Source organism: Hypanus sabinus, chromosome 8 (genome assembly GCF_030144855.1).
Source record: "Hypanus sabinus isolate sHypSab1 chromosome 8, sHypSab1.hap1, whole genome shotgun sequence".
NCBI lineage: Eukaryota > Metazoa > Chordata > Chondrichthyes > Myliobatiformes > Dasyatidae > Hypanus > Hypanus sabinus.
This window is the reverse complement of record NC_082713.1, coordinates 142,047,054-142,060,701: the sequence shown is the minus strand read 5'-3', so window position 1 is coordinate 142,060,701 and position 13,648 is coordinate 142,047,054. Positions and strand designations below refer to the sequence as shown.

At 36.9% G+C, this 13,648-nt stretch overlaps 1 protein-coding gene across 5 annotated transcripts in view; it reads right to left on the bottom strand.

Moving 5' to 3' along the window:
- Window positions 1–886: 886 nt before the first annotated feature.
- LOC132398500 (ELKS/Rab6-interacting/CAST family member 1-like) overlaps window positions 887–13,648 on the bottom strand; it is a 734,829-nt gene continuing 722,067 nt past the window's right edge. For 3 of the 5 annotated variants that reach the window (XM_059978062.1, XM_059978065.1, XM_059978064.1), the window contains one exon: window positions 887–1,261. In XM_059978062.1, coding sequence (XP_059834045.1) covers window positions 1,124–1,261 — 138 coding nt within the window. In that variant the 3' untranslated portion in view covers window positions 887–1,123. The remainder of the gene's footprint in view (window positions 1,262–13,648) is intronic. The other 2 variants (XM_059978063.1, XM_059978067.1) reach the window with 2 other exon arrangements.

Below are 13,648 nucleotides of genomic sequence, written 5' to 3'. Positions count from 1 at the left end.
GAGCCTTTCTGACACATGGTGCAATCTCTGTTATTTACACTCTAATTAAATAATTGTCTCCCCAATTATATGTGAGAATTTTCAAAGGCCAACTGATTGCATGAGAAATAAACTTATATTTGTAGCCCACTAAAGTTATTCTCTTAATGAATAGCATAAACCACCTACAACTGTCCATGCAATTCATATTATTTTCATATGTGTTGCTTTTATTTCCTCAGCAGAAAGCCAACATTTGGAGGTTCTTGAACATCTGCCAATTCCTTTTGCTTACTGTGTGGCAGAGGATGGAAGTTCCATTTTATTAATAAAGAAAACATAAAGTCTTTTTTGCAAAGTTATAGCTATAGATTTCTGTACTTCTGCACCATGTTTATTAACAGTATTGATACCATCCAGAGCTGTATTGGACCTGCAATTGTATCAACTCTTTAGAACCTAAAAAATGCTGAATGAAATTTGTTTAGTGTCTAGGTTCTTTGAGGTACCTGGTAAAAGTAAGGAAGGACAACTGCTTCCATTAAGAAAGTATCTCAGACACACCAATTGAAAGAATGGTCAGGTCCAATCACTATTCCATGGAATTGAGAGGACTGTGCTTTGATTTGAGACATAAGCCTGCAGATCATTATTTAAGTTCTACTGCAGACCTCAATTCCCTGCTTTATGACAAGACCTGTTAGGTATCTTTTATTTCACTGTATTTTTGTTTTTTGTTTTTTGTACTTTTTTAGCTTTTAAAGCAATACTAACTCAAACCAGAGACCATGGAGAATTGGTCAGTATTTAGCAAATGTGACACTGGAATCAAGACACAGTATTTAGCATTAAAAATATGAAACAAGAGATTCCAAGACAATTATGAAATTCCACATATGCACACCCCTTTAAGTTTGTTCCATTTAGGTGTTTAGTGTTATTTTAGAATCTAAAGGGTTCAACGGAAACAGTTGTAACTTGATGATTTACCTTTGCTTTTACCAAAAGTTGCATAGAATGTTCACTGCAATAAGTGTGGTCAATGTCATGTGACCATAGTAAATTTTACAGAAAAGAATATAAACTCTAAAAAACTAAGGGAACATTGTTTCTTAGCTCAGCACTGATGTCCAATCACGGTGACTCACGAGGATTCTTCTAAGGCATTGACTACCAGTTCAAGGATGTCAGGGCAGTGGTCTGCAATCTGCTGCAGAATAGTGTTGGCGTAGTCCTGAAGTTGGGAACTTTCCTTTTCACACTGTTCAAGCTCAGCATTCAGCTTCAAAACAAAAATGGACAGAAAAGATCTTTATCAGTTCCACTGAACGCAGGAGAATGTTTTTGATAAGCAGTAAACAGTTTGTAAATATCACACAACTTACAAGACACCATGACAAAGAGAACTCCATTAATATTCCTTCAATGACAGAAAGATATAGCTAGAATTCCGTTCACTACAACTTTCATATATATTGTTCTTAGAAAACTCTTCATCCAGGATCTTAATGTTTGGTGGTCAGTTTAACAAAAAAGAACCAAGAGAATTTTAGTGAGGTTATTTATGTTATCCAGTGCATTCTTGGGGTTGGACACAATCTTCCATCTATCAGCATCACAATTATTTCTTTTGAAGATACTGTCTGTGTTCTTTAGATGTGAAGGACATTAATATTTGCGATAATATCAAAAATGTGTACACTGCAGTGTAATTGCCGAGGTCTGTAAGGTCAGGAAGGGAAGAACTGACCTTTACATTCCTTTCAATTTGCAGTTGCTGAGGAGTTTACAAAGTATAGACTTCTTGATGCTACTTTGGATTAAGATTTAATGGTTAAAATCTTCAAAAGTAGTGTACCAGTAGTTTACCAGTGTAACCATTTCTATGGGTGATAATAAATGTACCACATTAATCACACAGGTTGTGAATAAATTTACAATATGAAAATACTGGACATGGAACTTTATTACAATAACTCATTAACAGATTTTTTAAAAATTCAAATGCATTTTAGGCAGGGAAGTAATATTTGCCCTCCAGTATTAATCTCCAAAGACTAACACATCTTCCAGTTTCAGTTATTCAGTGATGCAAACATCTCAACTACATACCAAAAAGATGTTTGTAGAAAATTGAGAAAAGTAATGAATCTTAAGTCAAGGTATACTAATCTGAAACACATTATATGCAATATTGTGGACAGTTCTACTACAGATAATGGTCCTAAGGTACTGAGAGAAAAATATTAAATCAGATTTTTGAAACACAGTGACTCATTTTGTTGAAAGAAGTCCCTGGACCTGTCCAGCTGATCGATATTTAGCTTAGCTCCAATTGGTGACAGTCTTTTGTTGGCTCCCCTAAATCTGTGCTGGCAAAGAGTAATTTATATTGAAACAGAACAATCTCAAAAACCTAGTACAGAAAAAATAAACAACTAATGACTCAAGTTAGTGTGATCATCTCCAAACTAACACCATCTCTTCCCACCCAGTCCCACCTGAAAGATTCCAAAAGTACAATATGGTAGATATTCCAATTACTTCCTAGATTTACATCATATCACCAAGACATTTTCTTTTGCTTACAATGCTTGAGCAAGGTCCAAAGATTTTTAATTTTTTTTTACACAGGTATTCAATGATAGCAGGACCTTAAACTGAGTCTTTTCCTCTTTGAACCAGTCTTGATGAAGGTTCTCCGCCCAAAACAACTATACTCTTTTCTATAGATGCTGCCTGGCCGCCTTACAAGGTTTGACTCTGCAGAGTCCTTTTCATGTCTGCTGCTGTTATAGACTGTGGCTGTTAACCTGGGAATGGGGTAACTTTCATGGCCAGCATTGTGTTGCATGCCGCGAGGCATTTATAAAAGTTACTTAGAGCATCAGGGAGGTCGATGCTGGTTTTCCTTGCATAGTCAGTAATGCACTTGATGCCCAGCCACGTACGCTGGAGATCATTATCAGACAGGTGTTCCTGAGTTTTTTGTGCATGGGTGGTTTTTGTCCTCTTGATGCCTAAGATGAAGTTCTCCTGGCTAGATTGAGAGCTGTTCTGTCACTGGACTTGAAGTCAGCATCCCGGGCTTTTATTAGGGAGCACACCTCTACGTTCATCCAGGGTCTCTGGTTGGGCTGTGAAATGACTGTTCTTGAAGTACCAATGTCAACTACACATTTACTGATGTAGCCAATGACAGATGAGGCATATTCTTTGAGGTCTGTGTCTACGCTGTTTGTGATTGCCTCCTTGAACATCTGCTAGTTGGTCCATTCAAACAGTCTTGAAGCATGGAGATTGCCTCATTATGCCACACAGCGATGGTTCTCTTGATTGGCTTCTCCATTTTCAGTTGATAAACTGGGATTAACATTATGAAGATGTGGTCAGAGAGGCCAAGACAAGGCGTGGGATGGCTTTATAGGTACCTTGTCTGTTTGTGTAAACATGGTCCAGTCTGTTTTTTCCCCTAGTGGCCATAGTGAAGTGTTCGTGAAATTTGGATAAAATGTACTGCAGGTTAACATGATTGAAGTCTTCTGCAAGTAGGAAGAGACCATGATCATATCTTCAGGAAAAAAAATGGGAAACCTGATTACTTAATGAGTAACCTGATCAGTTCAGCTTCATTTGAATGAGAATCAAATCAGTTAAATATTCTCATGTTTCATGGCATGCAGTAATATAGGATCCTTAAAATTTGTGTTTCTACTTTGCAAGGAGAATGCCAAGATATATCATAATTAAAATACATGGATTGCAACACCACAAAAATAACAAACATGTTTTTGGGTATAACATTATCACTATTCTTTCTGGAATCACATAATGCGATGAAGCTGGGCTATGGGGTGAGGAATCCAACCAGTTTCTAATGCATTATGATGCTGTGCTGATAAGAATACCTATTACTGGAATTATGCTGAAGGGAATGATTTCACAATTCAATGCTCTCAATGGGCAGTATTCTCTCGAAGTTCCAAGAGTGCAGTCAATGATTTATCAACTAAAAATAGATGTGCTCACCATATACTCCCCATTGGAGCCACATTACCATCTTAAACTACCTCTGTCTCTCTGTCTTTTCCATTGTCTGCTCTGAATATACGGAGGGTAGAATTTTGGATGTTTCAGGAAAATAAAGGAACATTTATTATCGTGAATATGAGATTCTGAAATCTTGAGCAACTCACACAAATCATTGGAGGAACTCAGCAAGTCAGGTAGCATCTATGGAGATGAATAAGCAATCAATGTTTTGGACAGAGACCCTTTATCAGGACTGGAAAGGAAGGGGACAGAACCTAGAAATCCTACCTTTTCCTGATTTCCTGAAATCCAACTTAAAATGAAACTGGTTTGTGTAAAAGGAAATACACTATGAAGAAAGATAATCATATCCACCTTGTGCCTGCTACATGTATTAATTTCATTCTTTGCAATATTTTTTATGTGCTTGTTCTACAGCAGTGTATAACTCTGAATAAAAACAGTCAATATAAATTTAATCTAAATACCCTAGTATTTTTACCTAGGGTAAAATATTTTTCCATGACTCTGGTTGGAAGATTAAGAATATTACAGTGACAACTATTTGCACTTGGCTTCTATTGACTCCCACTGTCACTTTAGTAGATTTGAATTTGTGACAGATTTGTCCAAATCTTCATGGTTTATAAACTGTCATAATATCTGTATAGTCTAATCTATGACAAATAACTGCCTTTGAGAAAAAGTTACAGCCTTCCTACTAGAGCAAGGGTTCCCAACCTTTTTTATGCCATGGACCAATACCATTAAGCAAGGGGTCCAAGGACAGCAGGTTATAATGAAAGAAGAAATTCCCTTGGTGGTGGTTACAAAGAGCTTTGCTCCTTTACCATGCCATGTTGTTTCCTTAGTGCGTTGTTCTCATTCAAATTATTTTTCTTTTTGCTTGATGATCACTGTCCTTGAACTTTGGCCACTGATTCTATTTCTTAGCAGGCTTACCCTCAAATTTACCAAAAGACCAGGAAAAATTCTCTGTTGTATTTAAGCATAGGTGTATGAACAACATTCTAAAACCATATCTTGGTTAAAGACCATATTCATCACGGACAGGGATGAAAAGTAGAAAAGAGCAGAAAGCCCTGAGTCACGGTACAGATTTCACGCAACAATAGCCACAATTTTCGCTGTGCAACAAGAAGTTCAAGGTAAAGCCTTAGAAACCACATATGGCCTTAACTAAGTCAACTGAAAACTGTAGAGAATCCTTTTCAAGTTTGACTGCCATCTGACACCTAAACTCTGCAAGCTGTCATATTAACCAATAGATTTTACACAGACCCAATCTCACCAGCATTATATGTCACTGCTCTAAGTCTCATATTATTCCTCCTCACTGCCATGTTGCTGTTGATGGTTAAGGTGGTCCTTGATGGAGAGAGAATTGAACTACAAGGTAAATGGGAAACTGTTGCCTCCACTCTGGAATCTATGTCACTCCAAGCAGTGGTAAGTAGACAATAGTGCATATGTGCACATTTGAAGCATGAGCTCCAAGCATCTACTGACATTTGCTGAGGAGTACAGATCCCAGGTAATGAAATGGTCTGTTTTTACTCATGTCCATCGGTCATCTTGTCAGCTCCATCTTGGGCACTAGCCTACAAAGTACCCAGGACATCTTTAGGGAGCGGTGTCATAGAAAGGCAGCGTCCATTATTAAGGACCTCCAGCACCCAGGGCATGCCCTTTTCTCAGTGTTACCATCAGGTAGGAGATACAGAAGCCTGAAGGCACATACTCAGCAATTCAGGAACAACTTCTTCCCCTCTGCCATCCGATTCCTAAATGGACAATGAAGCTTTGGACACTACCTCAGTTTTTAATATACAGTATTTCTGTTTTAGCACATTAAAAAAAAATCTATTCAATAAACGTAATTGATTTACTTGTTTATTTATTATGTTTTATTTTATTTATTATTTTTTCTCTCTCTGCTAGATTATGTATTGCATTGAACTGCTGCTGCTAAGTTAACAAATTTCACGTCACATGCCGGTGATAATAAGCCTGATTCTGATTCAGTTTTGAAACAAAAGTCAGAACATACACAATAATCACATGGTAACAATACATCCACAGTGTTGTAATTAATAGCAACAAAATACATATAATTGATAAGAAAGAACAATTAGTAAAAGTGGAAAAAACTTATTCTACCAGGAACAAACTTATCTCCTTCTAACCATATAACCATATAACAAAGACAACACTGAAACAGGCCATCTCGGCCCTTCTAGTCCATGCCAAACGCTTACTCACCTAGTCCTACCAACCTGCACTCAGCTCATAACCCTCCATTCCTTCCTGTCCATAAACCAATCCAATTTTTTATTAAGTGACAATATCCAACCTGCCTCTACCACTTTTACTGGAAGCTCGCTCCACACAGCTTCCAATCTCTGAGTAAAGAAGTTCCCCCTCGTGTTGCCCCTTAACTCTCAACTCATGTTCTCTTGTTTGAATCTCCCCTACTCTCAATGGAAAAAGCCTATTAACGTCAACTCTATCTATCCCCTCATAATTTTAAATACCTCTATCAAGTCTGCTCTCAACCTCCTACGCTCCAAAGAATAAAGACCTAACTTGTTTAACCTTTCTCTGTAACTTAGATGCTGAAACCCAGGTAACATTCTAGTAAATCTCCTCTGTACTCTCTCTATTTTGTTGACATCTTTCCTATAATTTGGTGACCAGAACTGTACACAATACTCCAAATTTGGCCTCACCACTGCCTTGTACAGTTTTAACATTACATCCCAACTCCTATACTCAATGCTCTGATTTATAAAGGCCAGCATACCAAAAGCTTTCTTCACCACCCTATCCACATGAGATTCTAGCTTCAGGGAACTATGCACCATTATTCCTAAGTCACTCTGTTCTACTGCATTCTTCAATGCCCTACCATTTACCATGTATGTCCTATTTTGATTAGTCCTACCAAAATGTAGCACCTCATACTTATCAGCATTATACTCTATCTGCCATCTTTCAGCCACTCTTCTAACTGGCCTAAATCTCTCTGCAAGCTTTGAAGACCTACTTCATTATCCACAACGCCACCTATCTTAGTATCATCTGCATACTTACTAATCCAATTTACCACCCCATCATCCAGATCATTAATGTATATGACAAACAACATTGGACCCAGTACAGATCCCTGAGGCACACCACTAGTCACTTATGCTGGGCCATTGAATTTAATATTATGAGAGCTCTTTCTTAGAGTCATAGAAAGGTACAGCACAGAAACAGGTCCTTCAGCCCATGTAGTCCATGCCAAAACATTTAAACTGCCTACTCCAACTGACCTGCACCCAGACCACAGCCCTCCATACCATTGCCATCCATGTACTTATCCAAACTTCTCTTAAATATTGAAATTGACTTTGCATACACTACTTGTGCCAGCAGCTCATTCCACACTCTCATGACCCTCTGAGAGAAGACGTTTCCCCTCATGTTCCCCTTAAAACTTGTCACCTTTCACTTTTAACCCATGAACTCTAGTTGTAGCCTTACCAAAGCTCAGTGGAAAAAATCCACCTTATCTATACCCCTCATAAATTTGTATACCTCCATCAAATCTCCCCTTATTCTTCTATGTTCCAAGGAATAAAGTTCTAACCTATTCAATCTTTCCTTTTATCTCAGGACTTCCAGTCCTGGACAGATCCTTGGAAATTTTCTCTGCACTTTTTCAACCTTATTTATATCTTTCTTGTTGGTAGGTGACCAAAACTGCAGACAATACTCCAAATTAGGCCTCATCAACTTCTTACACAACTTCAACGTAACATCCTATTTCCTGTACACGATACTTCAATTTGTAAAGGCCAATGTGCCAAAAGCTTTCTTTATGACCCCATCTACCTCTGCCGCCACTTTCAATGAATTATGGACCTATATTCTTAGATCCCTATTTTCTATTGCACTCTTCAGTGCCCTACTGTTCACTGTGTGAGATCTACCCTGGTTGGTCCTACCGAAGGCAAACAGCTTGCACTTGTCTGCATTAAATTCCATCTGCTATTTCTTAGCCTACTTTTCCAGCTGGTCTAGATCCTGCTGCAAACTTTGATTGCTGTTCATTACATCCCAGTTTTGGTGTCATCCGTAACACCACATTATCATCCAGATCATTGATATAGATGACAAACAACGGACCCAGCAACAGTCCCTGCGGCACTCCACTAGTCACAGGCTTCCAATCAGAGAGGCAACCACCTACTACCACTCTCTGGCTTCTCTCACAAAGCCAATGTCTAATCCAATTTACTACCTCATCTTGAATGCCAAGTGAATGAACCTTCTGGACCAACATCCACGCGGGACCTTGTCTTATGTAGGGGTTGTTCTTATGCTGGGCATTCTTAACTTGGCAAGGGACTGAACATGATTTTTTGTAGTTATAATCTCAAATTCACATCCAGGTATGGCAAGTTAAAGCCCATCACTGGTAATGAGTTAATACACAGGAGGAAAGGAGCATTGAACATATTCTCTTACACAATGGAGAACATTAAGTGCAACTAAATGCAGATATCTAACTTGCATTTTGTTTCCATAGATATCAATAGATTTCATCTACAGTTCTGGTTGGTAACAACAATAATAAATGGATAATTATTTGCACTAGAAGTATACAAACTATTAAATAGTTTAATATACACGAAATAAATAAGATTTCAGTAATGTACCTCTGGAATTTCACTTGAATAAATATTTATACTTGTTGCTGATCACTGCAGCTGTTGAACGGCTTTAAGCAATATCAAACAAAAACAAAATGCATGCAAGATGAGAAGATGGTGTGGGAAGGAACATGTTTGGGGAACTTTTATTATTAAACTGTGTACCCTTATTCACCCAAGGCTAGTAATATCTCCTCTGTGTCTTCCTCCTCCAGACTGTGAGCTGGGCTAATGATAACAAGACAGTAACTCAAAACACAACTTCATAAAATTTCCAAATTCAGTCTAATTTCTATTTAAGTAATTTTTGCTACAAATAAATTATGATAAATTCATACAAGTTTGGTTAGAAATTTTATATTTTGCATCAGTATTTTGTAATGACTAAGTATATGAAATTGTATTATTTCTGTCCTATCATATATTCAGCAATAACTGATTGTCAAATTAAAGATGTTTCCTTGCCTTTAAAAAAAGGAAAGGCAATGTGTAAAGTGATCAACATGCAGTACTGACAATGTTAAATTAAGACTGATAATCAGGGTAGCCCTATCTGCTCAGAGCAAGACTATTTTAAATGCAGTGACTGCATCAGGCATCTTTGGACTAGGAAGGAACAGGAAATGGTTTTATACATTGAAGTGCTGTCCTTGGATCAGCCATGAGTCAGCTTGATCAGACATGATCAAACCATGAGTCAGGTGGTAAAGGCAGGTGAGAAAGGTGGCATTTCATATAGATATTCGTTGTCAGATTGCGGCAACCGAAGTAATTGCAAAATCAGCCCTGCACTATTCCTTTGGTCAACTACATTCCAGAAATAGGGTGGGGTAAAAGGATGACTGAAAGAGAGGCATAGGTCAGTGTAAGACAATAAACACAAAACTATCTCAGAGGTAAGGTCACTATAGGGAACAAAATTAAACTGTACAGCAAAACTTCCTTGTGTCTGCTGAGGCCCAGTTGACAGCAATGTCATCTTTGACTCAGCAGGATGTGGCTTCAAGTCCCACACCAAAACCTTTAACACAAATATCTAGAGTAATAGTAATTCAGTGCAGTGCTTTAATGGGTTCAGCCCTCCAACCAAGAGGTTAAATTGAGGCTCAGCACAGCTGCTCATGAAGAGATAATAGATTTTAAGGATAGTTTGAAACAAAAACATATGTGATGACCAGATGTGCCAATTGGTATTTATCTTTCAACCAAAAATCCAAAATAGATAAATTTGCTCACTATCATGTTTCTTCTTGTGGGAGTTAGCGATGGTGCACGAATTGGCTTCAGTTCTGTATTACAGTATTGACTACATTGGAAAAGATGCACCTTTGGTCTTAATATGAATTCTGGATGACCTTAGCTTGTCAAGTTTATTGTTATTTAACTACATACATGTATTAACATATATAATCATGTATATAGAGAACTGAATTTTGAATTTTATAAGCAGTAGCTTGATGACAGGCAGGGATCCCCTGCTGCCCAGAATCAACCCTACCGAGTGAAGCATCTTCAGAATTGTCTTGAAGATCGTCTTGACCCTGTTGTTGTGTGATACATTTTGTGAGTTTGACCATGGTTCTCTTAGCAAATAGATTCTAGGAAACCTAGTATCTAGCAATGGTTGTTTGCCTTCCGTTAGGGGAACTGAAGAAATCGCCATTTCTCTTCCCAAATGTTCCTATGCTTATACTATAGCCGTTGTCATTTGAGGTCGAAGCTCAACCGCCTTCTCCGTCATAAGTTCAGTTACCGAACCTGCTGGTTCCGACGTTGGCCTTCGCTCGAATCCTGAGCAGGAACCCTTGCAGGTGCTAATGTTCTGGGTCAGAGCAGCCCTGGGAGCAATGAATGACGAAGAGGTAGCTCCACTTTCCCCAAAGCTCTGGAAGTCCCCAGTCAGAGCCTCATCACTGGTTGCAGTTTAGAGTCATACCTAGGACAAATTATTGCTACTTGGAATGTAAGAACCCTAAATCAAGCAGGAAAATTGGACAATGTGATAAATGAAATAGAAAGACTAAAGATTAGCATCATGGGAGTTAGTGAAGTTTGTTGGACAGGTGCTGGAACATGTCAGAATAGAAATAAAAGATCAATTTATACTTGTGGAACATCGCATACTAATGGAGTAGGAATTCTTATGTATGAAAACTTGGCAAAAAGTATTTTAGGACTTTGGGCAATATCAAAAAGAGTGCTCCTTGTTAGATTCAGAGGACAACCATTTGATTTAGCAATTATACAGGTATATGCACCACAGATAGAACAAATGAGGATATAGATAAATTCTATGAAGAGTTTGAACAAGCAATGAATTGATGCAAATCTCAAGATATTGTTATTGTCATGGGAGATCTTAATGCTAAATTAGGACAAGATGCTGGTGGAAATTCCATAGAAAAATTTGGACAAAGGGAAAGAAATGAAAGAGGCGAGAAATGGGTAGAATGGTGCAAGATGAATAATCAGGTCATTATGAATACCTACTTTAAAAACCATCTTTTAACAGTGCACAGACTTTTATATATATTTTTATCTTCTCTTCTTAAGCAAATATGTTTTTTTTCTAATTATCCATTATCATCCATCAGCTTTTTTCTTTGGTAGTTGGTAGGGGGTTGACTTTTTTTTATATAAAAAATTTATTTTATGATGTATGACCTATCTTTAAATTTTTGATTACATAGTGGTTTACCTTTATGTGTAATGCTATAACATTTTGATCAATTTTATTACAATATATGAATGTACACAAGTTATGTTGAGATGTATCTATGTGTTGCACTCTATAAATCTTGTTTTTTCTTCTGAATAAAAATATTGTTAAAAAAAAGAAGAAAAAGAAAAACCATCCAAGACGCTTGTGGACTTGGAAAAGTCCAGGTGATAACACCAGAAATCAAATTGACTTTATTACTATAAAACAAAGATTTAGAAACTCAGTGACTCAATGCAAAACATATCCAGGTGCAGACTGTAATAGTGACCACAACCCAGTAATATGTCAAGTAAAAATAGAATTTAAAAAACTAAAGAAGTAAAGACCTGAACAATCCCTTGACTACTCGCAATTAATTAAAAGAAGAAAACTTGAGACACAAATTTGTAATTGAAGTAAGGAATAGCTTTCAAAGTCTAGAAATAGAATCTGTTGAAGATGATAGCAATCATGTACAGATGGAAGTTTAACTCTCTGAAGGATGCCTTGGTAGAATCAGCAAAGTCAGTGACTCCTAAAAAAGAAAAAAGCACAAAGAATAAATCAGATGAAATCAAAAATCTAATGGAAGAAAGGAGACTGAAGAAAGCAAATCCTATAGAATAAAAGTCCTTAGATAAAAAAAATTAAAAGCTTATGTCAAAAAGCCAAAGAAGAAATCAGATGAAATCAAAAATCTAATGGAAGGAAGGAGACTGAAGAAAGTAAATCCTATAGAATATAAGTCCTTAGATAAAACAATTAAAAGCTTAAGTCAAAAAGCCAAAGAAGAATAGTTAAACCAGGAATGTGAGCAACTAGAAAGAATCCCTATTACTGATCCAAAAAGGTTACTTCAACACATCAAGAATATCACTGGTAAAAAGCTCCTCTGATCTTCAGGTGGATGTTTGAAAGCAAAGGACGGTACCATTATCATGGAAAAAGATGAGATTATGATCAGATGAATAGAGTATATTCAGGAATTGTTTGAAGACGATCGAGGCGAAAAACCAGAAATTAAGAAGAACATTGAAGGTCCAAGTATTTTAAAATCTGAAATTTGTAATGCAATAAATAAGATGAAGAAAGGAAAGGCAGCAGGTCCTGATGAATTAGTAATAACAAATTATTGCCCTTGAAGATTATGGAATTCAAAAACTTACTGATTTATTCAATGACATTTATGAGACTGGAATAATACCAGAAGAGATGAAAAAAATCAGTATTTATCACTCTTCCTAAGAAACCTGGAGCTATAGAATGTGATTTATTTTGGACCATAAGTCATATCACTAAGATACTTCTAAGAATTTTGATGACAAGAGCTAAAAGTAAGGTACAAGCTGAAACAGGTAAAGAACAATGTGGTTTTGTGAAAGACAAAGGGACAAGAAACACAATATTGATGTTAAGGATACTATCAGAATGAGCTATTCAAGTGCAAAAAGATTTGTTTGTTTTATCGACTACACAAAAGCATTTGATAAAGTGAAGCACAATAAGTTATTTGAAATATTACAGGAAACTCTAGATCTAGATTCAAAAGACCTCCGCCTAATCAGAAATCTGGACTGGGAACAAACTGCCGCTGTAAGAATAGATGGAGAAGTCAGTCAGTTTACAAAAATCAAGAGAAGCATTAGACAAGGGTGTGTTTTCCCCTGATTTGTTTAATGTGTACAGTGAAATAAATATTACAAAAAATAAGAGACATCTTGGGAATCAAAGTTGGCGGTGAAAACATCAATAATTTTAGATATGCTGATGACACTGTTAATTGCAAGTATGGAGGAAGAATTACAAAACTTAATTGATATAGTTGTTGAAGAAAGTGCAAAAATGGGTCTATCGATTAATTGCAAAAAGACAGAATGTATGGTGATGTCCAAAAAGAAGGAGAATCCTATCTTCAGGCTGCAAATAAATGGGGAAGACAGAAAATAAGTACAGAATTTTTGCTACTTAGGAAGCTGGGTGGCATCAGATGGCAGGTGTGACATGGACATCAGAAAAAGAATAGGCATGGCAAAAGACACTTTTACGAGAATGAAGAGTGTACTGACCAACACTAAACTAGGCATGACAACCCGTCTCAGAGTACTGAAATGTTACATTTATCCAGTTATGTTATATGTTCAGAATGTTGGACAATATCTAGTAATATGAGGAAACGAATTGAAGCAACAGATATGTGGTTTTTGAGGAGGATGCA